This window comes from Lithobates pipiens, unplaced genomic scaffold (assembly GCF_037356315.1).
Source record: "Lithobates pipiens isolate NorthernLeopardFrog02 unplaced genomic scaffold, aLitPip1_a1.2 Scaffold_37, whole genome shotgun sequence".
NCBI classification, from domain to species: Eukaryota; Metazoa; Chordata; class Amphibia; order Anura; family Ranidae; genus Lithobates; species Lithobates pipiens.
In genome coordinates, this window is record NW_027507825.1 from 8,483,554 (window position 1) to 8,509,864 (window position 26,311).

Below are 26,311 nucleotides of genomic sequence, written 5' to 3' on the forward strand. Positions count from 1 at the left end.
GAGCGTCAAGCATGGCGCTCGCAGTTCACCTATTTTGAAGCCTATTAGAGCCCATCGCTCTAATCAGGTGCTGCAAAAACACCCCCCGCCGCTGTAATTCAGATGTCCGGCCCCCCAAAAGGGACCAGACACCTAAATATGGGGGTGGCAGCGGTGGCCATGGATAGATTCATGCTATGCTATGCATGAATCTATCCATTGGTCATAGAGGGGGTGGCACCTGTGCACCCTTTTGGATGCACCGCCACTGATAAACGCATGCACACTCACATACATATGCATACATGCTCACGCACACGCACGAGCATGCTCACGCACAAGCATGCTCACGCACAAGCATGCTCACGCACACGCACGCTCACGCACACGCACGCTCACGCACACGCACGCTCACGCACACGCACGCTCACGCACACGCACAAGCATGCTCACACGCACGCACGCACGCTCACACACACGCACGCTCACACACAAGCACGCTCACACACAAGCACGCTCACACACAAGCACGCTCACACACAAGCACGCTCACACACAAGCACGCTCACACACAAGCACGCTCACACACAAGCACGCTCACACACACACACACACACACACACACACATGCTCACACTCACACACACACACACACACACACACACACACACACACACACACACACAAGCATGCTCACACACTCACACACACAAGCATGCTCACACACTCACACACACAAGCATGCTCACACACACTCACACACACAAGCATGCTCACACACACACACACACACACACACACACACACACATAAACATACAGTAGCTAGTCTTATATATAAAAAAACAAAAAAACAAAACAAACAAACAGCAGACATTTACCTTGGTTCTTCCTGCCGGGTACTGCACTGTAGGGGGAGACAAAGAGCACACACACTTTAATGTGAGGAGCTCCCGCACAATGCCGATTTCAGTTCAGCTGATGAACGGGGAGCTCCTCTCAGCCGCCCCTCCTATGGAAGAGTACAGGGGCCCCTGCAGCAAGGGGCCCAGTCGCCATGGCGATCTTGGCGACCCCTATAGTTCCGCCACTGGACACCAGCCATTGGATGGTTTGAGTTTGGTTGAGAGCACAACCAATGGGAGTGTTACCTTTCCGACACATACCAGAAATTAAACTGTTTTATGGATGGGTTTACTTCTGCTTTAATCACTGTAGATGGGCATTAGGAACAAACTGAAAATCTGAGTTCCATGTGGCCTTTTACAAAGCAGAATAAGCAGCAGGGGGATACTTCTTTGATGCTAGAGGGCAGGAAATAGTGTAGAGTACACGTGACATTCCACCCAGTAGATGAGAGCATTAAATTCAACACCATTTATCTCTTAGAAACTGGCGGATGAGTGGGAATTTTAATAGGTGCCCAGGAATTTGAATGAGGAGGTAGCTCCTTATGCTCAAGCTGCCTACTCACAGCTTCAGAGACAGAGCATGCATTGAGGCAAGGCCAGCAGCTCTGGAAAGCGCTTCATGACTAACATTTTACCAGAATGGGGGTCGGAGAAATGCCTTATGCGGAACCCAGTGCCTGAAGGTCACTTCCAGGTGAGCCCTGCAACAATCAGTCCAAAGGGGTTCATGCTGGTTTTAAAAGGTGTAATCCTGGGTCAGCCTACATTTATTATTTGTTTTCTAGTGTCTAATCTTCCTGTCAACAGAAATATAACCTAATGGCATACACTAGCTATCACAGTCTATGCACGAGAATAAAAGTAGATTTTTTGACTTACCTGTATAAAACCCTTTCCCTCCGGTCATCTTCCAGGACAGCCCCTGAGATATGGCTCCTCCTGTGGGCAGGAAACCCATTGCCTTAACAAAAGGCATTCCATCCAGTTTTGTTTCCTCCAGCCGGTGGGTGGGGGGGGGGGGAGGGGATACATTGATTTGTGCAGGTAACAAGGGCAAGCAAGCTTCAAAGCCTACCGTGGCAAGGAGGATAAAAACAAGCAATCTTGGAAGCTTGCAGGACAATGGATGAAACGCCACCTGTATGTACCCATCCACACTACAAGGGCATCAGCCGCTTCATGGGCAGAAAGAGCTGGTGCTACCCAGGAGTAGATCTGTACAACTGTTCCTACATTTGTTGGTGACCCTAGAGGATTTGTGCAAGGCCACCGACTTTTCAATTTACTTCCCAGCAGTAGAGCTGGCATCAGGGCAGAACATCACTGAGCTCTACCCAGCACCAACAGCCGCTTCAGCCTATCCAAGAGATGAGGCAGCTGGCCTCTCACACCACTGACAGGGACATAGACTTTCCTGCTAGCATCTGTGGAGTTACAAACTTCCCCAGCTGAAGCGCTAGCAACCAGAGGGTCCAAGACCACTGCCTCACACCCACGGCAGTTCAAGGCACTGAGTAAGAAGGTGGCAGTCACCCGTCCCAGCAGCAGATCAGGATCCAGGGGGATAAGGGAGGGGAAACACTGTAGATACGCAGGAGCAAAGGAAGTTGTCCTTGCGCCACAGCGGGAGTCTAGGAGATTGAGCAACCGGCTCATCTCCCCAATGGCAGGAGGAAGCCGTCCTCCCTCCCCAACAGTTATCCAGGGTGGAGGAAACTGTCTTCCCTCTCCAACAAGGATGCGTGCACCTGGGAAACCGTGCTAGAGAAATGTCATCCCAGCAGCCAGATGAGGGTACGTGAGATGGCGCAGCCGGGCCATCTCCCCAATGGCAAATACACATTTCAGGAGAGAAGGTGGTCGTCCATCCTCCCCAACTGCAGATCCAGTCTGGGAGTGGAGGAAGCCAGCCTCCCTCCCCAACAGTTAGCCAGAGCAAATGATGTGGGATCCCCAGCAGAAGTGGTGGCATCAGGGGAGAGTGCTACCAGCCTCTGCCCAGCACCAACTCCAGAGTTCCAGGGAGCTGGGGCAGTCAGCCTCTCCCCCCAGCGACAAGCTGATGTAGTGAAGCTCCTACACCCAGCTGAAGCGCAGGCAACAGGGCAGAGAGCCGCTGGCCTGTCTGCCCCTCTCTCCAGCAGCAGATAGAGCCCAGGAATGGTAAAAACCACCCAGTTGAAGCATTGGCATCCAGACAGATTCCATGACCACTGGCCCACACCAACTAATGACAAATATTCCCTGTGGACCAACACTGTGGGTTCACTCTGCCCGACTAACGCATGTCCAGACCAGGTGGAGGTCTAGGACCTTGTTCACTTTGGATGGGAGAGAAATGTGACAGACCCAACCAGGACAGGGGCTTTTGGAGAGGACCACAGGGTGGCCCTGGTTTTTAAGGGAACTCAACTCTGGGAGGCGTGTGCCTAGTGGACTTGGAGTGGTTTTGCTTTGGATTTAGGATGGTCTCCCTGAAGCACACAGACTCTGGGAATCTAGGCCCGAGGTCCATATTTAGGGCCTCTATGCTCATAACTAGCAATGACTGCTTTAGATTGGGATACTCAGAGCAGATGTTAACATCAACTCAAAGTAGCCTGATTCTGCAGTATCCCGATATCTGTTTAAGGTGTTGTGTTTTTTCCCCCCATGGTTAATGGAGTCACCTATTGTTTCGGTCTATTTGCTCATCTCTGTGTTTATACTTAGGATAGTGTGTAATGTACTTCCTTGTAGGCTTGTTGCCGGGCAGTCTGGTTTAAGCTTGATAGAGGTGGGGCCTCAGAAACCTGTTGTGGCCCACCCCCTCCCCCCCGATGTCCAGACTGGAGGAAGCTACATCTTGATAGAACCACCAAGCTGGGTGCTGGACGGTTCCGTCACATCTCTTATTGCCAAGGCAATGCATTTTCTGCCCACAAGGAGGAGAAGCTATACCTCAGGGGCTGTCCTGGAAGACTCCTAGAAATAGAATTACTGGTTATAGCTGTTTTTTCTTGGGAGTACATGACCGGGCACAGAGGTTGATTTACTAAAGGCAAATAGACTGTGCACCTTTCTAGTGCAGTTGTGCTCTGCAGATGAATTTGAATCAAAACTTAAAAGCTTCAAAATTTCAACTAAACCCCCCAATGCTAAATCTCTGCAAAAGCATGCAAACTCCCCCCCCCCCCCCAATCCAAACAATTGGGGGTGACCCCTTCATCTACAGAGCTGGTTTCCCACCTTAGCGACTTTGGAAGTCCATGGTTTGGACCGGGCTGCCAAAACCTTTTCATTACTCCTAGATTGTAAGCTCTTCGGAGCAGGACCCTCCAATTCCTCCCGTATTGAATGGTAACTGTACTGTATGCCCTCATGTTGTAAAGCACTGCGTAAACTTTTAGCAGTGCTGGGACAAGGTCATCCGACACCCAGGGTAAAGGTGCCAAACTGCACCCCCCCCCACCTCCCTTTAGGTTATTCCTCCCACTGATATGAGGAAATATTCCTCCTACTGACACCAACAATGGGGCACTAGATCTTCCACCGATACCATTGATAGTATACTACTCCTCCTATTGACCACCAAACCCCTGGGGCCATATTTATTTTCACTGATGCTGGGCCCATTGCATCTATTGCCCCCTGCTGGCCACAATCTGGCCCTCCAAAAGTCCGAAAGACAATAAACTGGACCTTTGCTTGAAAAGTTTGCAGACCGCTGCGTTAAAGTAAGGGTCAGGGCGCCCACATCCCAGCAATAAGCCATTGCGCCCAGGGCAGCCGCCCCTTGTCCTGCACCCGACTGTTGGCACTATATAAATCCTGTATAATAATAATAATAATAATCCCCTCATTAACAAAAGAAAAAAGTACTTTCTGCTTGGTATTTCAATGCTTTATTCATTGATTAAAAGAATATACATTTAACATAAACCAAACATCAGTCATTGCTAACATTCAGCTGGCTTTCTTGTATTCTGTCAGGAGTTCCCAAAAATTTTCCCCTGTTTTTTTTTTTTTTCATTTGATTGCATTTATAAAGATAAAATATCACCACATCTGGCATGTCACCCCTTTTCCACACTGTGCCAGTGGATCCTCTAAATTCCAGGAACGGGGCAAAGCTTACTCTGACCTAGCGGGCAAAAGAACTGTTCTCAGCAGGCTCTTGCTGAGATTGCAGTCCCTCCGGCAGCTAGCGCAGCCATCGATTTTCCCTGGTTCTATACCGATGTACGTATAAAATTTTTAAATCAGCATGGTATGTGTTCACTGGAGACAAAACAGTGCACACCTGTCAAAGAGCGTTTTTTTTTTTTCCATTTTATTTAATATAAGATGGTAAAACCATTTTGTAAAACACATATAAACTTTAACCCATAAATAGAATCTTATCATCAGGACATCTGTTGCATAAATGGATTCCCCGAAAAAGCTCTCACAGAGTTGGCGGCCAGTCCTCAGCACTGCTGGGTAACCAACGTCGGCCGCTTGTTAGCTTTATGTGATATATTATTGCAGACTGTCCATGGTTTTTGTTTTTTTTTTAATTGATAAATGCACAACATTCGTACCACTTAAAACTGGGGTTCAGATGGAAGTCTCACAGAGACCACGTTCCCTACCTCGGTTGCCCCGATACTAGCTGGCTTTTGAAGCCGCCTAGATAGAACAAGATATTAAAACAAACTTTGTGGAATGTTTCTTTTTTTTTCTTTACTCGCTTTTATGCACTATAGCAGCTTTCACCAGCGATATCACGATTTTGTTATCTCTTTACATTCGCTAGTCACAGTGAAACAGGTGTGTGTGTGTTCTTATTAAAGAGTTTTGAGGTGTCTGTATTCCGTCACTGAAACCACAGCACAGCTGCGAACCAAAAGTCGAAAACCGACTTTTTTTTTTTTATTATATTACAATCCAGCAGTATCGCGGTCGGCCCGGACGGCGGCCGACCTCCCCCCTGCCAGTATGTGGGCACTTCTTTTAAAAGTTTTTATACTCTATTCTTTGGCAGCTGAAAACAGGCGCTGACAGAGAAAAATCCGGTGACTTGGTTGTCAGGGATCTCACGACTAAAAGCACGCTGGTGCTCTCTAAAGACGCATTCGGTTAACTGAAATAAAAAAAAAAAAAAGATAATGCTTCATACACTAAACACTTATTTAAAAAAAGAAAAAAGAAAAAAAAAAAAAAAAAGGAAAGAAAAGTTGATAACATTAGTTCAGTACAAAAAAAGTGACAGTTTCAGAAAAAAAAAAAAAATAAGGTCTTGTTCACGCACAACTTTGCCTACACCTGGGGTAGGCAACCTGGGGCCCTCCAGCTGTTACAGAACTACAAGTCCCATCATGCCTCTGGAAGTAATTGTAACGGCCAGCCTTGCAATGCCTCGTGTGAAATGTAGTTCCACAACAGCTGGAGGGCCCCAAGTTGCCTACCCCCTGGCCTACAACATGGGTGCTCGGTCAGCTGTTGCAGAACTACAAGTCCCATGGGGGCATTCCAAGCCGCTGACCATTACAAGCACGACTCCCCAAAGGGCAGAGGCATTATGGGACTTGTAGTCCCGTAAAAAGCTGGAGGGCCACAGGTTGGAGCACCCATTGGCGTACAATGAGTCTAGCTAAAAAAACTTTCAGCAAGCTTGTAAATAAAACCTACATTTTAGGGGGCTTCCACTCTAGCATTTCGAGGGCTGGCAGGTGCTTTAAAACAAGCTGATTTAATGTAGAATTCCAGCCCAAAAAAAAAAAAAAAAAAAAAAAAACAACCAACCTCCAACTAGTCTTAAAATTCCCCCCTCCACCCGACTAATACCAATGTTGACTAACCAGTGTAAAAGATGTATATACTTACCTATTTTCAGCCCTCTCCGATTGAGTCACGTGATCTAGCTCCCCTGTGTCAGCCAGCAGCAGCTGCAGGGGAGAGGATGGAGCACCGGCGACTATTTTGATAAAGTCATGTGATCCGGCTCCCTTATGTCAGCCAGCAGCTGCAGGGGAGAAGAGGGTGCACCAACAACCGCTGGGACAAGGTAACGCGATCTAGCTCCCCTGTGTTTGTCAGCAGCAGGTACAGGGGAGAGGGAGCAAGCTCCAACAACCATTGGGACAAGGTCATGTGATCCTGCTCCCTTGTGTCAGCCAGCAGCTGCAGGGGAGAAGAGGGCGCACCAACAACCGCTGGGACAAGGTAACGCGATCTAGCTCCCCTGTGTTTGTCAGCAGCAGGTACAGGGGAGAGGGAGCAAGCTCCAACAACCATTGGGACAAGGTCATGTGATCCTGCTCCCTTGTGTCAGCCAGCAGCAGCTACAGAGGAAAGGAGGAGGGAACAATGACAACCATTGCAACAAGGAAGTTTATGGGTGACAATCACTCCTGGATTTCCCAGCTGCTGTTGAGCTCTCTTCTTCCCTGCAGCCAGTGCTGGTTGACACAGGGGATTATGTGACCGGACAAGGGCAGGCTGAAAAATAGCACATACATCTTATTTACACAGGTTAGTAAGCATAGGACAACATTTTTAAAACTAGTTTAGTCTGGAATTCTACTTTAATCAAGGTTCAAGTAGTGACTGATTTAGTTTATTAGTGTGCCGCTCCAAGTGCCCATCCAACCCGCTCCGGTGACCCAGCACTCTCGGGTGCCAGGGTCTGAAGTGCCCATCCTAGCCTACTGATTAAAGTGCAACTCGGGAGATGCCACACTCCAAGGCGGCCGACGCGCTAACTTAGTTTACTTTAGTGCCCGACGTACTAGTCTACTGAACTAGTACATGGGCTGTTTAGGAGTGCAGCATCTCCGAGTCACACTTTGCATAGTAGGCAGAGGTTCAAGTAGTGCTGTAGCCTACCGAAGCCAACCAAAGCTGCTTAAAGCTGGCTGAAAGCTCTGCAAAACGCTGTTACCTTGCCCTTAGACAAGCTGAAGCCCGTGTGAACGAAGCCTAAACACACAGTACTCCATTTGACCTTTTAGAACTTTCATCATCATAAAAAAAAAAAAAAAAAAATACTAATAATATATACACATCTATCAGCTTAACATTTTCTTTACCAAGTAAAAAGCACAATTCTAGAACACGAGACTGTGCGTTTAACACTCACTGGCACACCAGTACTTAAAAAATAAAATTATTTTGGCGTCCATGCACAGCATTCGGGGGAAGGACAAAAAAAAAAAAAAAAAAAAGAGAAAAAAAAAAAAAGGAGAAAAGGAAAAAAAAAAAAAAAAAAAAAAAAATAAAAGCACACAATGCAAAGCTACTTGGTAAACAAAGAAAGCACAAATACCAAAAAGTTAGCAACCTGAGGAAGAAACCCTTTTGTAGGTTTTTCTTAAAGAGTCTTTTTAAGTCACTAGGCCTTGCTAGCAATGCAGTTCATATACACAAAGCGAGGCAAACTTCATCTATTGAAACTAGCGCCCCCCCTACCCCCCCCCCCCCAAACGTTGGTCTGATAAACAAAGCAGTCGTACACAAGACACACAAGGAAGTCCCTAAAGCCCATTAAGTGCTCTTGTTTGTCATTGCACCAAATTTCTGGTGCTGAAGATCCTGTAGACTAGAGAAGGTCTAAAGAAGACCAAGAACATCCTCCCCTCCCCCAGAGAAGCACTTTTAACCGTGAAAGCCCTGAACACTGTCACGTTCGACTTCATTACCAAAATATCCGACTTTCCTTTTCTTTTTTTTTTTTTTCTTCTTTTCATCAAGAAGTAGATACACACATACAATTTTTATATAGCTAATACTGATTAAACACAGCACAAAAAGGGTTAACTCACTCTACTGGAGGAAACATTAGAAGACCCTATTTGCATATTGTAACCACAGGAAACTTCTAGGAGAATAAAAAAAAAATGCTAAATGCCTTCGCTGAAGTTTTGCATCTCTCTGTAAAAGTGCCGAGCCGGTTCGGTGAAGACGCTGAGCAGTTCAATGTCCATGACCGCCTGCCAAGGTCGTGCTAATCCAATCGATACCTGTTCTATCAGGTTGTGCACTGGATCCACATCTTGGTCGGCCAGCTCGCTTTGGTCAAAGTCTATGCTCTCCTCTGTGACCTCCAGTACTTTTAGGTCTGGCCCCCGAAGACGAGCGATTGCTATGAGGTTGTGTGCCCATACGGTGTAGCCTGTGGGAAAGAAGAAGAAAAAAAAAAAAAAAGAAGAAGGAGATGACGACATGTTATTTCACCAATATTATCCACCTGCCGACCAGACCTTTTCTGGCACTTTTTGCTTACAAGTTTAACCACTTCCCATCCAGGCCAATTCTGACATTTCTCTCCTATGTGTAAAATTCCTCATTCTTGTGCTAGATAATTACATAGAACCCCCAAACATATATATATGTCTTTTTTTTTTGTTAGTTTTTTTTAGCAAAGACCCTGAAGAATTCAATGGCAATTAGACCTGCACAATTAATCGTCAAGAATCGTTATCCCGATCTTGACTAAAGTGTTTCACAATTCTTTCTAAGAATTCTCTCTGTTCTTCTGAAGCCACAGCCATCAACAGAAAGGAGAGAAAAACTGGGCAAGTCTGCCAGGAATCAAAACATTTTCTTATCAGTTGAACTTAAAGCGGTTCTTCACCCTAAAGGGGAAGTTCCGCTAATCTGATCCCTTCCCCCCCCCCCCTCCGGTGCCACAATCGGCACCTTTCAGGGGGGAGGGGGGTGCAGTTACCTGGATAATGCACCCACTTCCGGCCAGACCGCCGCAGACGCCCCCCCCCCCCCCCCCCCCGTTGTGTTCTGGGAAACACACAGTTCCCGGAGACACAGCGGGGGACCATGAGAGACTCGCAGCGCGACTCGTGCGTGCGCAGTAGGGAACCGGGCAGTGAAGCCGTCATGCTTCACTTCCCGATTCCCTGACAGAGGATGGTGGCGGCGGTGGCAGCAGCGAGATGAGCGATCGCTCGTCATCTGCCGCCGACATCGCTGGACCCTGGGACAGGTAAGTGTGATTTTATTAAAATTAGTCAGCAGCTGCAATATTAGTAGCTGCTGGCTTTTAATATTTTTTTTTTTAAGGTGCAGCTCCTCTTTAAGTATAAACACTAACAATTTGTCAATGGCAAAGACTTTGTGTGCAAGTGAAAAAAGTTTAACAACTCAAACACTAAGGGCCGGTTCACACTGGGGGCGATGCGAGGCGACACGACTTGCCTCGCCGCGACCTCAGCGGCGACTTGCAAATGACTTCTGTATAGAAGTCAATGCAAGTCGCCCCGAGGTCGCCCAAAAGTAGTACAGGAACCTTTTTTCTAAGACGGAGCGACTCGAGTCGCTCCTCTTAGAACGGTTCCATTGTACAGAACGGAGCGCGACTTGTCAGATCGCGGCACGGCAAGTCGTGTCGCCTCGTGTCGCCCCCTGTGTGAACCGGCCCTTAAGCATTTTGTGACACTTGGTGGTTTCAAAATAAATTTTTTTTTTTGCTAGAAAATTACTTAGAACCCCCAAACGCTATATATATTTTTTTAGTAGACACCCTAGAAAATAAAATGGTGGTTGTTGCAATATTTTATGTAGCATTGTATTTGCGTAGCGGTCTTTCAAATGCAATTTTTTTGGAAAAAAATACTTTAAAATTAAGAACTAAAAAAAAAAAAAAAACTAACCAGTAAAGTTAGCCCTTTTTTTTTTTGGTATAATTGAAAGATTTTACGTTGCGAGAATTGAGGTGTGTGTGTGATCTTCTTATTCTAAGCAAAAAAAAAAAATTGCGTTTCTCATTTTGGCCAGAATCGTGCAGCTCTAATGGCAGTCATTGCAACTTTTTTTTTATCTTGCACGGTGTTTGCGCAGCAATTTTTCGAATACTTTTTTGAGAAAAAATAAAGAAACCGTTTCATGCTTTAAGCAATTGCCGACCAGCGCACACCGATATACGTTGGCAGAATGGCACGGACAGGCAAATGAGTGTACAGGTACGTCCCTTTAAAATTTGGTGCCGTGCGCCGGTCGGGACCTCCGTGAGTCAGATTGTGGGTCCTGCAGACTGAATCGACGCAGGGATACCCGCGATCGTCTCATGGGGAGATGCTAAATGTAAACAAGCATCCCCCCATTCTGCCTAGTGACAGTGTCACTGATCTCTGTTCCCTGTGATCGGAGCAGAGATCAGTGACATGTCATACATGGCCACGCGCCCCCCCATTTAGAAACGCCCCATGACACACTTAACCCCTACGCTGCCATCTAATGGTTAACCCCTTCACTGCCAGTGTCATTTACACAGGAATCAGTGCATTTGTATAGCACCGATTTCTGTATAAATGACAATGGACCCACAAATGTGTCAAAAATGTCTGACGTGTCCACAATAATGTCGCAGTCACAATAAAAATCACTGATCACCGCCATTACTAGTAAAAAAATAAAATTAATCAAAATGCAATAAAACTAGCCCCTATTTTGTAGAAACTATAACCTTTGCTCAAACCAAACACTTATTGCAATTTTTTTTTTTTTTTTTTACCAAAAATATGTAGAAGAATACGTATTGGCCTAAACTGAGGAAAACATTTTTATTTTTATATGTTTTGGGGATATTTATTGTAGAAAAATGTAAAAAATAATGTGTTTTATTCAAAATTGGCGCTTTTTGTTTATAGCGCAAAAATAAAAAAACTGCAGGAGGTGATCAAATACCACCAAAAGAAAGCTATATTTGTGGGTAAAAAAAAAAAAAAAAAAAATATGGATGTCAGTTTTGTTTGGGAGCCACGTCGCACAACCACGCAATTGTCAGTTAAAGTGACAGTGCCAAATTGCAAAAAGTGCTCTGGTCTTTGGCCAGCAAAATGGTCCGGGGCTTAAGTGGGCAACCACTTCCGGACCGCCGCACGCCGATGTACATCCTGACTTTGAGGATGGATATTGTTTGTTATGACAGGAGCTAGCTGCCATAACCCCGGTATCACCGTGTTCGGCCGGCGGTCCGGTACAAGATAAAAGTGGTCTCTGTGGCGGATTCGCCGCAAGATCACTTTTATCGGCAGCAGATAGGGCCCCCCCTCCTGCCGCGATCCAGCACCCTCCGCCGCTTACCGGAGCCATCAGCAGTGGCGGAAGCAATCGGGTTCCTTTCCGTGGCTGTGTATGGTGACAATGCAGGGCGGAAGCGACGTCAAAACATCATTCTACCCATAGCTCTTAAAAGGGCCTTTTTTTTCCCCCGTTAATTTTATTTAAATGACAAATTTATTTTTTCTTTATTGCATTTTAGTGTAAATATGAGATTTGAGGTCTTTTTCACTCCAGATCTCATATTCAAGGGGTCCTGCCATGCTTTTTTTTCTATTACAAGGATATTTGCATTCCTTGTAATAGGAATAAAAGTGACAATGTTTTATTTTATTTTTTAAACAGTATAAAAATAAAAAAGGTAAAATAAATTTTAAAAAATAAATGTTTTTTTTTTAAATGGCCCTGTCCCGTCGAGCGCGCGTGCAGAAGCGAACGCATCTGTGAGTAGCGCACGCATATGAAAACTGTTCAAACCACACATGTGAGGTATCGCCGCGATCGGTAGAGCGAGAGCAAGTCTAGCCCTAGACCTCCTCTAACTCAAAACATGCAACCTGTAGAATTTAAATGTCACCTATGGAGATTAAGGGTAAAAGTTTGTCGCCATCCCATGAGCGGGAGCAATTTTGAAGTCCTTACTCATGGTTTGAACACCGTTTTCCTACACTCCCCATAGGGGTCAAGCTTGCCAGATTTTTCTGGGTAAATAGGCACCCTATGGGGAGTGTGCAACACGTGGTGGACTGTAATATCGGGTGACAGGTGCACTTTTCGATTTTTATCCTGAGGTCTACGTGTTTAACAAACTCCACGCTTGAACCGTTTCTCACTCTGCTATACACCATATTTCATTTGGACGGTGTATGGAAGACTACACATTATCAATATTGGACTAATATCAGTTCTTAAGCGCTGTTTTAGTAATTGGATTGTGAATGATTTTTACAAAATATAATGGTGGTGGTATAGTGGTTAAGTTCCTGCACCTATTGTTTGAGGGGAAAAAATAAAAATAAAAAAATAAAAAGCTCTGATATATAAAAAAGGGTTACATAAAAAGCTGCTGCACAAATAATAAAACATTTATATATATATATATATATATATATATATATATATATATATATATATATATATATCTATCTATATTATTATTTTTTTTTAAATTAATTTATTATTTGTGCAGCAGCTTTTTCAAACAGTTTTTGGGGAGTAAATACACTTTAATTGAATGCAAGAAAAACAAAAAAAAAAACACTGTATGTAACCCTTTTTTTTGTGGAATATAAAAGATGATGTTACGCCAAGTAAATAGATACCCAACACTTTAAAATTGCGCACCCTTGTGGAGTGGCAACTACAATACTTAATCTCCATAGACAACACTTTGGACATCTTTACAGGTTACCCGTTAAGAGTTACAGAGGTGGTCTATGGCTAGATTTATCTCGCTCTAACATTTGCCGTGATACCTCACGTGTGAACACCATTTACACATGTGTGCGCGACTTGCGTATGCGTTCTCTTCTGCGTAGGAGCACTTTACGTTTTTATTTCTTTGATCACTTTTATTCCTAAAGAATATAAAACAACCCTTGTAATAGAAATAAGGATGACAGGTCCTCTTTATACAGAGATCTGGGGTCAAACCGACCTTTAAAAAAAAACGCAAAAAATAAAATAAAAGATGTATTGAAGCAAAATGTATACTTCCGTCCTGGACCAGAAAGGACGCCATGACATTGCTTTGGGCCTCCAAGACCATAGAGGCGATAAGAGACAATCTGGTCTCTGGAAACCTCTATGGTCGGATCGTTTCTCGGGCAGGTCGGTTACAACGGTAAGCTCAAGAAACAGCAGCAAGCAGTCAGTGTTTCTCTACATTCAGGCAATGCAGGGAGAGCTTCTGATGAATTGGAGTCAGATAGAGGCACAGAAGGACAATTTCCCGATTGACTTAATTGGCTGAAACCACCTTAAGAAAGAACGGCTCCAGATATATGCCTTGCAAAGATGGCAATAAGAAACCAAACCTTGTGTGTAAGAGTGGAAAGGGGGATTTACTTTGGAAGGCAGTTTTGAAGTACTAGATGAACCAAATTCAGGTCCCACCAAGTCATGTGTGAGCCACATGGGAGACACCTTGTACAAAATTCTTAATGAAAGAGTAGAAAGCAGCTCTAATCCTCAGTGGGGTACTATATGATGGGGCACCATTCCTCCCACCGACACCAAGCATGGGGAACTATTCCTCCCACCGACACCGAGCATGGGCCACCGACACCAAGCATGGGGCACTATTCCTCCCACCGACACCGAGCATGGGGAACTATTCCTCCCACCGACACCGAGCATGGGCCACCGACACCAAGCATGGGGCACTATTCCTCCCACCGACACCGAGCATGGGGAACTATTCCTCCCACCGACACCGAGCATGGGCCACCGACACCAAGCATGGGGCACTATTCCTCCCACCGACACCGAGCATGGGGAACTATTCCTCCCACCGACACCGAGCATGGGCCACCGACACCAAGCATGGGGCACTATTCCTCCCACCGACACCGAGCATGGGGCACTATTCCTCCCACCGACACCGAGCATGGGGCACTATTCCTCCCACCGACACCGAGCATGAGGTACTATTCCTGCTCCTACTGACTAGAGTTTAGGCCGGGAACGTCACTGGCAGAAGCCATGGGATCCTCTAGTTTTAAGGTGGCATGTGTAATTATGTGATTTAAAAAGGTGACACAACTAGGTCAATAAGAACTGCTGCTGGCCAAGGGCAAAAGCCAGCAATTTTTCAGGGGTGGCAATGTTCATTAAGTACTTGAGGCTTGGAGCCTAAAAACGCTCAAAGGCTGCAAATACTGTAGGCACATCAAATAGGAACTTTGCATAGGAGGTATAGAAGCTTGTGGACCATGTGGTCAGAGTCTGGAATTAAAGTGGAACGTTTAACCCCCCCCCACTTATTTTTATGAAGCCTTACCTACCTGATGGTTGGTTCTGCCAACTTTTGATACCCACCCAGCAGATCCAGCACTGTTAAGCCAAGAGACTCTTCTCTTCTGGCAGCGCCCGGTACCGCGCCGCCATGTTACCTCGCTATACTACCGGCTCTTCCCGGTTCAGCCGGCATGCCTCACAATGAGGCACGGACAGGCCTGCCCTTTCCTCCTGAGGTATGAGACATACATATCCCAGGAGGCACAGCGGGCAGTGTGCATGTCTGTTGCCTAAGGCATGTGAGGTGCACTGGGGAGATGGGGCTGACTTATGAAAAAAAATAAAAATAAATAAGGGACGGAGGAGAGGCGGGATTATCCCTGTGAGAATAAAGGTCCACTTTAACAGTTGCAATCTAGCCCAAAAATACTTTTTATATACACGGTTTCCCGTGTGTCCAAGATCTGACATGCTCCCCTGCAAGACAAAGACCAGTGTTAATGTAGCTGAGGGTACAAGACCATACTATGAAAGCTTAGGGTGTTGAATTTAATCACAGCATCAATGCATCACGATTCGGCATCAATGCTGCGACTGACATAATAGATTTTGGGGTGCTGCGCTGTGCCCTGCCTTTCCGAACGGAGCTGAAAAGATGAAAGGCGCAGTACCCTGCCTCTCCACACTGAGCCGGGGGCGCCCTCATTTCCTGACGCCCACTGACGTTATCCCCAGCCCCGTCGCCGTGTGTTTAGCTGGCTGCTACAGGAGAGGAGACATGTGGAGCGAGTGTCCCCAACTCCCAGTCTCCAGAGTCCTCCTCCTGTCATACAGGCTATATAAAAAAAAAAAAAAAAGTACGACACCCTTGTGCTATAAATGGTCTGTTCAGACAGAACAGTAGGAGGGGCCCAGCAGTCTCCACCCACTACAGAAAACTACAAGCAGGGGCAGAGACAAGACCAGTCCTTCTACACAAGGAGAGAGAAGAGCCGTGGGAGGGGCTGAGCAGTCTCTTCCCACTACAGGAAGGGGGTGGATACAAGACCAGTCCCCCTACACAAGTAGAGAGAAGACCTGTGGGAGGGGTCCAGCAGCCTCCACCCACTACAGAAAACTACAGGCAGGGACAGAGACAAGACCAGTCCCCCTGCACAAGGAGATGAAGCAGAAATGTTAGTAGTTACCCCAGCAGGCCCCCTCCACTGCAGAAGGGGCGGAGATGAGACCAGTCCCCCTGCACAAGGGGATAGAGCTGTGGGAGGGGCTGAGCAGTCTCCACCCACTACAGAAAACTACAGGGTGGTGGATAAAAGACCTGTCCCCCTGCCCAAGGAGAGAGGGAAGAGCTGTGGGAGGGGCCCAGCAATCTCCACCCACCACAGAAAAATTACAGGAGGGGGCAGAGATGAGACTGGTCACCCTACACAAGGGGAGGAAGGAGGGGAATCAGAGCTGGGGGGGGGGGGGGGGGACCCCAGCAGGCCCCACCCACTGCAAAAGGGGGTGGCGATAAGACCAGTCTCCCTGCACAAGGAGAGATCAGCAGTGGACGGTCTTATTAAAAGGAAGCCTCACACTGGATTACTGCACAGATCTGAAGGAAATACACAAATATCACCAAGATTCCAGAAGAAGACACATGACTGATGTAATTTGCTGATCCCGGAGTTCTGCTTTAACACTCACGTTTAGTTGGGGTGGTTTTTTTTTTTTCCTTTCTTCTTCCACCCCCATACACAATCTCAGGTCACAAAGCCTTTTGTATGTGCTGCAGAATATCGCACACAGACAGCATTTTCTGTGCATAATGTGCGGTCAGCTGCCAGTGGAGACAATGAGAACCCTGAGCCCAGCAGCTGTATCCACGCCGCTTCATGATGCAACCCAACACCCAGCAACTCTCTGCAGAGAGGGGGGGGGGGAAACACAACTTTCACCTCCCCCCACACGCTACTAAATCCTGCATCACTCGCCTCTCGGGGGGGGGGGAAAGATTTGCACAACGATTTATCAATAGCATGTTTTCAGGGAAAAATACAGTAAAATTAAGTTTAGTGTATTAAATCCTTTTTTGGTAAAAAGACGAGCTTGTGTCAAGGAAATTGATACCAAACATGTCAAGTCTTAACCACTTCCCACCCAGGCCAATTCTGACTCTTCTCTCATATACACTAGACTGCCAAAAGTATTGGGACGCCTGCCTGTACACATATACAAACTTTATTGGCACCCCAGTCCTAGTCTGTAGGGTTCACTATTGAGTTGGCCCACCCTTTGCAGCTATAACAGCTTCAACTCTTCTGGGAAGGCCGTCCACAAGGTTTAGGAGGGTGTCTATGGGAATGTTTGATCATTCTTCCAGAAGTGGGTGAAGGCCAGTCAAGTCCCTCCACCCCAAACTCGCTCATCCATGTCTTTATAGACCTTCCTTTGTACATAGGTGTGCAGTCATGTTGGAACAGGAAGGGGCCGTCCCCCAAACTATTTCCAGAAAGTTCGGAGCATGAAATTGTCCAAAATGTCTTGGTATGCTGACGCCTTAAGAGTTCCCTTCACTGGAACTAGGAGGCCAAGGCCAACCCCAGAAAAACAACCCCACATCATAATCCGTTGGGTTCAACATTAAGTTGGCCCACCCCTTGCAGCTATAACAGCTTCAACTCTTCTGGGAAGGCCGTCCACAAGGTTTAGGAGTGTGTCTTGTCTATGGGAATGTTTGACCATTCTTCTAGAAGAGCATTTGTGAGAGCAGGCACTGATGTTGCATGAGACGTCCTGGCTCGCAGTCTCCGCTCTAATTCATCCCAAAGGTGTTCTATCGGGTTGAGGTCAGGACTCTGTGCAGGCCAGTCATGTTCCTCCACCCCAAACTCGCTCACCCATGTCTTTATGGACCTTGCTACAAAGTTGGGAGCATGAAATTGTCCAAAATGTCTTGGTATGCAGACGCCTTAAGAGTTCCCCTCACTGGAACTAAGGGGCCAAGCCCAACCCCTGAAAAACAACCCCACACCATAATTCCCCCTCCACCAAAATGATTTGGCCCAGTGCAAAAAGCAAGGTTCTTAAAGACATGGATGAGCGAGTTTGGGGTGGAGGAACATGACTGACCTCAACCCGACAGATTACCTTTTGCATTGAATTAGATTGAAGACTGCGAGCCAGGCCTTCTTATCCAACATCAGTGCCTGACCTCACAAATGCTCTTCTGGAAGAATGGTAAAAAAACTTCCCCATAGACACACAGGGGTTTTGTCTGCACGCATTTGCAAATGTATGCGTAAGCCACAGAGCCTCGCCACGGCACCCTGGTATCTGTGGTCTGCACGCATTTCCAAAAACTCAGATACTGCTGGAGTGAAGAAGCAAATGTTTTATTTATGGTATTGAGGTATGAACATGAACTGCAAACCAGTGTTAGTTTTGAAGTCAAATTTTAATTTAGCTTTAGTGTTAGTCTTGACTAAAATGTCATTTTAGTTTTAGTCGTATTTTAGTAGACTAAAATAGTATTAATTTAGTCAACTAAAACATTTTAGTTGACGAAATTAACACTGCTGGACACAGACAGGCGATCTTGCTGTTTTTTTTTTCTTCCTGCAAAACAGCACCCTGAAAAACATCTAGCCAAGGTTCTAGGTGTAGTCCTGGACTCTGAACTCTCCTTTAAGCACCACGTCCAATCACTGTCCAAACCTTGCCCCCTCAACAAAATATGCCCCTTTCTAACCAATGACAACAAAGCTCTTAATTCACTCGCTGATCATCTCTCGCCTCGACTACGGCAACTCCCTTCTCATTGGCTTCCCTCTACATAGTCTATCACCTCTTCAATCCATCATGAATGTTGCTGCCAGACTCATCCTTACCAATCGCTCGGTGTCTGCCATCAGTCTCTGTCAATCCCTCCACTGGCTTCCGCTCACTCAACCAATTCAAAATACTAACAAACTACTTACAAAGCCGTCCACAACTCGGCCCTCAGCTACACCACTAGCCTAGTCTAAATACCAACCTACTCATTCTCTTCATTCCTCTCAAGACCTCCTGCTCTCTAGACCCTCATCACCTCCTCCCATGCTTGCCTCCAGGACTTTTCCAAAGCCTCTTTGATCCAATCTGTCCGCTTATCTCCTACTTTATTAGCTTTTAGACCAGGGGTCTTCAAACTATGACCCTCCAGTTGTTCAGGAACTACAATTCCCATCATGCCCAGTCATGTCTGTGAATGTCAGAGTTTTACAATGCCTCATGGGATGCGTAGTTCTGCAACAGCTGGAGGGCCGTAGTTTGAGGATCCCTGTTTTAGACGATCCCTGAAAACCCTTCTCTTCAGAGAGAAGCCCATCCTAACCACACCTAACAACTGTAGTTTCATTTTCTCCATCAGCTCACCCCCCCACAGTTATTACCCTTTTGTTTCCACTTGACCCTCCCTTCTAGATTGTGAGCTCCAACGAGCGGGGCCCTCCGATCCCTCTGTATTGATTTGCATTGTAAGTGTACTGTCTGCCCTCATGTTGTAAAACGCTGCGCAAACTGTTAGGGATATATCTCTCGATGGAGATAGGGATATATCCCTATCTCTATCTCCCCATCGATGGATATATCTCTCCATCGATGGATATATCTCTCCATCTATGGATAGATATATATATATATATATATATATATATATATATATAATCTATCGAGAGATAGATATCTATCTATTGAATACTATTATTATTATTATTATTATTAATAGCCTCATAGCTGTATATCTGCCGTGTGAAATCTAAGGTGCTCCTGCCTCGGACTGCTCAGTCTCAGGAGTTTTGGCAATATCGCTACTATGCCGTTTACTGTTCTCCTTGCTGGAGGCTCTGACATGAGGAGGTAAAGCCCCGCCTCTACCAAGATGGCCACCCCCACCTTACAGACTAGATCTTGCATAACAAGGCACGGCAAGTCAGTTATGGGGAAAAGCTAAAAGGAGACCACAGGGGATACTGGTGACTAGTCTTCTGCCTGCATTTTTTTAATGGGATCGATGAATGGAGGGGGCGGACGTTTATCTACCCAGCCTCCATTCATAGATTGTTTACATCCATAGAAGCTGCAGACTCTCAGGATGTAGGACAGGGATCTGTAATTCTCGGACCTCCAGCTGTTGCAAAAGTCCCATCATGCCTCTGCGTGTCATGCTTGTGGCTGTCAGAGTCTTGCTATGCCTCATGGGAGTTTTAGTTCTGCAACAGCTGGAGGTCCGCTAATTGCATATCCCTGATGTAGGACATCATTTTTCCAGGCCAGAAACCAGGAAGGAAGTAGCTGAAGAGCATTTTTTATATATGCACATTGTTTTGAATGTAAGCCGTATTTTCCTCACCGTGGATAGCCAGCATGGACAGCCGCATGCACCTCCAAGCCAACAGAACCAACGGATCTTCATTCCTATTGTCGCTGAGATCTGGAAAGCCGGACATATCATTGACATCATTCATCAGGATGAAGTGGGTCAGGAATGCGTCGTACTGCCGGGATATGAGGTCTACCACAGCCCCGGACACGCAGGTGATGTAGCTGTCGAAGTGAATCCGCTCCAGCGGTATGCTGGGCTTCAAGATCCGGAGCATGTCATCGCTTTTGACGTCGAATGCCATCATGTAGACCCGGAGGTTGGTGCTGTTCTGGGTCAGGGCCTTCCAGTCCTCATCGTCCGGCATCTTGTCGAGGGTTTTGCTCTTCAAGGAAGTGCTGTGGACCAGGAGGGACAGTCGATGCAAAGGCACATGGTTGTTGTTGGCCAACACCCTGGCCATTTCCGCTGTGAAGTCGCAGAAGTCCAGGGCCAGGGAGCGCAGGTTGACAAAGCGCTCCAGCTCCACGGCGGTGATCAAGATGGTGCTGGCGGGAGAGTGGTTATCCAATAAACTGACATGTTCTAAGGTGCTGGCGACTGGATTGGACAGGGAGGCCAAGGAGGTGGGGGTGACTATCTCCAGCATGAACCCACAGGACAGCCACTTCAACTGCCGGCTGTTCGCCAAAATCTCCTCGAAGAGCTGCTGGATCCTGCAATGACAAAACCCCAATTTAATGACCTTCAGACAAAAGATCTTCCCTGATCCCCCGCTGCTGACGTATGACATATGTCTGTCACTATCACCGACGTATGGGATACGGCAACAGCAATGGGGGTTTTACACACGTTGGGTTTGATTTACTAAATCTGGAGAGTGTAAAATCTGGTGTAGCTTTGCATGGCAGCCAATAAGCTTCTATTAAGCCGTGCCAACAAAAGAACCAGAAAGCGAACTGGTTTCCGATTTTGCACTCTCCAGTGTTAAGTAAACCAACCCCATTGTGTATATCTGACAAGCTGGTTGTCTGTCAGGATTGTTTCCACACACCTCTGGAACTTTCACCCAAACCTCCATGTCTCCCGGGGCTCTACGCTGCCATCTGCAGACCTGGGATCAGCATGACAGCTGCCGCCGGGGTAGACGGGACAGACCAGCGAATGTCTGTTTTCTGATCTCTCCAACCCAGTAAGAACCGGGAAGCGACATACACCCAAACTCTTAAAGTAGAACTAAAAAGGTAAAACCTTTTTTTGGATGGAGTGGAGAGGGATTAGAATGCAAAAGTAATAGAAGTATCCAGTGGGGACACTAGTTCTGGTGATCTGAGGGTCCGCCAAGGAATTCCTTTAAAGTTGCAGGGATTTTCTGTCACTTCCTGTTTTGGCTATGGGACAGGAAGTGAAGAGAAATCTCCCCAACGGGACAAAAATAAACCTTATAGGAGGTTATAACCCTCCCTTATTCTACTCAAAAGGAAAAAAAAAAAAAAAAAAAAAAGTACTTTTTTAATTCCTTCCCACCTGGCCAAGCCCATTTTGGACACTTTTTTAAAATCTGTTTTTTTTTTGCCAGAAAATTACTTAGAACCCCCAAACACACACACACACACACACCCCCTTTTTTATTCTTTGCTAAAAAAAAAAAAAAAAAAAATAAGTATATCGCTGCAATATTTTATGTCGCACGATATTCGGGCAGCGGTCTTTCAAAATGCAATTTTTTAGAAAAAAAACAAACAAAAAAAACAACAACACTTTTTTAAATTAAAAATAAACCAGTAAAGCTAGCACAATTTTTTTGTATATTGTGAAGGAGGGTGTTACGCCGAGTAAATAGATACCAAACATTTTATGGTTGAAAATTGCGCAAAGAGTAAGGAGGTCTAGCACTAGAAGTATTGCTCTTACTCCAACGATACCTCACATGTGAGATTTGAACAACGTTTACATTTGCGTGCATGACTTACGGATGCATTTTCTTTGCTGCGTGAGCGTGCAGGGATGGAGGCCCTTAATATTTCTCCCCCCCCCCCTTTTTTTGGGTTTAAACACAGTAGCTTAAAGAGGAAGTAAACTCTGATGGGTTTACTTCCTCTTTTTTTCCCTGCAAAGGTAAAGCATAATGGACTACTATGCATCGCATCGCATCACATCGCATAGTAGCCCATTATGTGTCACTTACCTGACACAGGAGCCAGCGAAGTCGCCGCTGATCCCTGTAGTCCGCCGCGTCCATCTTGCTGGTGGCGTCTCGCAGCTCCGACCAATGACAGCGGCGAAGCCGCGATGACGTCACTCCCGCGCATGCGCACGGGAGTCGCGCCTCGCAGCTCCGCCGCTGTCATACGGCGAGGCCGCGATGACGTCACTCCCGCGCATGCGCACGGGAGTCGACAAATTTGGCAAATCCATTCTTGGACTTGCCGCATTTAGTGCGCATGCGCGCCGCTGTCTACGGCGCATGCGCCGTAGACAGCGGTGCCCATTTTCGGGCAAATATCTCCTAAACCATATAGGTTTAGGAGATATTACTTGGACCTACAGGTAAGCCTTAATCTAGGCTTACCTGTAGGTCAAAGTTGTTTGGAAGGGTTTACTTCCATTTTAATAATAATAATAACAATTTGAATCACTTATTGCTGTCACAAGGAAAGTAAACATCCCCTGTGACAGTAATAGGCAGTGACAGGTACTCTTTATGGTGGGATTGGGGGAGGGGTCTAAAAGACATCACCACACAAGAGAAAGCCATCCAACAAGCCAGTGAAGGGGCCTACAAGAGGCCGCTTGCTCCTGTGTGGTGGTCCGGGGGCTCTGGCTGCGCAGCCTGGATCTTTTTGCAATCTCTGGGCACGGCACCTTGGACGCTATTCATACGGCCGTCAGTGGTAAATATGAACTTGAAACTGTATATTGTTTTCTTTTTTATATGCAACTATTGACTCACGTTGTTTAACACTTTTTTTTGTAGCGTTCTTGTACCCCTTTCCCCCAGAAGACCTTTATGATTTAAAGGTCGAAACGCATCTGGATGTACCAGCATGAATATATATATATATATATATATATATATATATATATATATATATATATATATATATATATATATATATATATATATATATATATATATATATATATATATCATGCTGTTACTCATGTAACTGTACGGTTGTATTACCTTTTGTATGTGAAATGGCCTTACTTGCAGAGCTCATGTTTTAATATTTTTTCATGCAATTGTATGCCAATACTTCAATAAGATCTTTATATTTTTTCTATTCCAATTTGAATTTTTGTTCTCAACACAAAACCCCTTGGGGACATTTCATCTCTATTCACTCTCATTGAGGGCGTGCAACAACCCTTATCTCACCATTTGTATTGCTTCCCCTTTTTTTGGTCTATAATTTTTATCATAGGTGTATTTTATATGATAGAGACAGAATATCAACCAAAAATCCAGAAATAAACACATAAATGTTATAAATTGAGTTGCAGTTCAGTAAGTAAAATAAGTATTTGATCCCCAGGCAAAACATGGACTTAATAGTTGGTGGAGTAACCCATGTTGGCAAGCACAGAGGTCAGACGTTTCTTGTAGTTGGTGACCAGGTTTGCACACATTTTAGGAGGGATTTTGGTCCCCATCTTCTTTACAGATGTTCTCTAAATTCTTAAACTTCCTAGCGGTGATCCCGAGTCTGGCTCAGGTTGGGATTTTACTAACACAAGCGGTAACCCCGAGCCAGACTCGGGATCGCACCGCTGGATGCAAGGAGGACACAGGGAGAGTTACTTACCTTGTCCCCTGAATCCAGCGATGTCCTCCACGCTGTGCGATCCAGCTGTCCTCCGCTCGATTCACAGTGCCAGAATGCCGCCGAGCTCCGTTCCCTGCGACGCTACAGTTATCTGCAAAGCTAAAGGCCATGGCTGGGTTATAGCCAGCATAAAGGGCAGGTGGTTATCTGGTAAGCAGGTCTAAGATACAGTGGTTGGGCACTCTGTTCACACACTGTGGTGACATCAAGAACGTCAAGTGTTTTATATGGACTTTTTTTTTTAATATATATTTTTTGTATCTTTTATATAGCTTTGATTGGATTTAATGATTGAGACTTTTGGCTTCTTCATTTCTAGGGCCGGTATACCCGGCTGTCATACCCCCAGCGCGCGCGCACACACACACACACTTACTGTCGGACCTTCTTGCTCCCGGGATCCACTCTATTTAAATACGGGCTGGTGACGGCGCCATTCTGCTGCAAAATACTGATGTCTCCAACAAGGCTCAGCTTCTGAAGGTTCCTGTAGGAGGAAAGAACATGTTACCACAATAAGGAATGCCAGCGCCGAAATGTCTGCATCGTCATATACCAGGCCACACAAGCAACACGCAGGGAAGACTGGGGAGCCCTGATGCGAGCAGCGGGCGGGCTCTTGGGAGGAGTTATGCAGGAAACAAAATACCTTGATGAGCGGGCATCAGTCTGGAGGAGTAGGTCTAGATGGGCTGGCATTTGCCATTTGGAACCTCATCCTTTTTCTGCTGCAGTTTCACTTACAGGGGTCTCTTCCGCAGTCCCACCATGTGACTGAACAGTGAAAAGAGAAGCAGCACTCATCTCTCAAACACTCTCCCCTTTTATCAGCATGCTCCTTTCACTACACAACTGATTATGTTGCTTTTCCCTCCCCCTTTCTGAGCTCTGCTGTACAGTAGACTGCACAAAGAGTCAAACCCAGCTACTTATATTGCTTGTATTAACCCCTTTATGCCTAATCCCTTTTCTGACACTTGTTGCTTACAAGTTAGAAATCTGTATTTTTTGCTAGAAAATTACTTTGAACCCCCAAAACACACACAGTATCTCACAAAAGTGAGTACACCCCTTTGCATTTTTGTAAATATTTTATTCTATCTCTTCATGTGACAACACTGAAGAAATTACACTTTGCTACAATGTAAAGTAGTGAGTGTACAGCTTGTACAACAGTGTAAATTTTGCAGTCCCCTGAAAATTACTTAGTCATTAATGTCTAAACCGCTGGCAATAAAAGTGAATACACTCCTAAGTGAAAATATCCAAATTAGCCACCCCCCCATGTCATGTGACTCGTTAGTGTTACAAGGTCTTGGGTGTGAATTGGGGAGCAGGCGTGTTAAATTTGGTGTTATCGCTCTCACTCTCTCATACTGGTCACTGGAAGTTCAACGTGGCACCTCATGGCAAAGAACTCTCTGAGGATCTGGGAAAAAAAAAAAAAGAATTGTTGCTCTACATAAAGATTACCTAGGCTATAAGAAGATTGCCAAGACCCTGAAACTGAGCTGCAGCACGGTGGCCAAGACCATACAGAGGTTTAACAGGCCTCGCCATGGTCCACCAAAGAAGTTGAGTGCACGTGCTCAGTGTCATATCCAGAGGTTGTCTTTGGGAAATGGATGTCTGAATGCTGCCAGCATTGCTGCAGAGCTTGAAGGGGTGGGGGGGTCAGCCTGTCAGTGCTCAGACCATACGCTGCACACTGCATCAAATTGGTCTGCATGGCTGTCCTCCCAGAAGGAAGCCTCTTCTAAAGATGATGCACAAGAAAGCATGTAAACAGTTTTCTGAAGACAAGCAGACTAAGGACATGGATTACTGGAACCACGTCCTGTGGTCTGATGAGACCAAGATAAACTTATTTGGATCAGATGGTGACAAGCGTGTGTGGCGGCAACCAGGTGAGGAGTACAAAGACAAGTGTGTCTTGTCTACAGACAAGCATGGTGGTGGGAGTGTCATGGTCTGGGGCTGCATGAGTGCTGCCAGCACTGGGGAGCTACAGATCATTGAGGGGACCATGAATGACAACATGTACTGTGACATACTGAAGCAGAGCATGATCCCCTCCCTTCAGAGACCGGGCCGCAGGGCAGTATTCCAACATGATAACGACCCCAAACACACCTCCAAGACAACCACTGCCTTTGGAAGAGTGGAAGAGAACTCCAGTGACAACCTGTGAAGCTTTGGTGAACTCCATGCCCAAGAGGGTTAAGACAGTGCTGGAAAATAATGGCGGCCACA

General features: G+C 46.0%; 1 protein-coding gene across 3 annotated transcripts in view; it reads right to left on the reverse strand.

The window, feature by feature from the left end:
• Positions 1 to 4,750: 4,750 nt before the first annotated feature.
• FBXO33 (F-box protein 33) overlaps positions 4,751 to 26,311 on the reverse strand; it is a 34,362-nt gene continuing 12,801 nt past the window's right edge. The window contains exons 2-5 of one of the 3 annotated variants that reach the window (XR_013269943.1): positions 24,435 to 24,545; positions 20,259 to 20,944; positions 8,674 to 9,023; positions 4,751 to 5,993 (exon numbers count right to left, since the gene is read on the reverse strand). Coding sequence is in view for 2 of the 3 variants with exons in the window: in XM_077466722.1 (XP_077322848.1) it covers positions 5,974 to 5,993; positions 8,760 to 9,023; positions 20,259 to 20,944; positions 24,435 to 24,545 (1,081 nt within the window). In the remaining variant the exon portion in view is untranslated. Of the gene's footprint in view, positions 5,994 to 8,609; positions 9,024 to 20,258; positions 20,945 to 24,434; positions 24,546 to 26,311 lie in introns of those variants that run through there. The other 2 variants (XM_077466722.1, XM_077466723.1) reach the window with 2 other exon arrangements.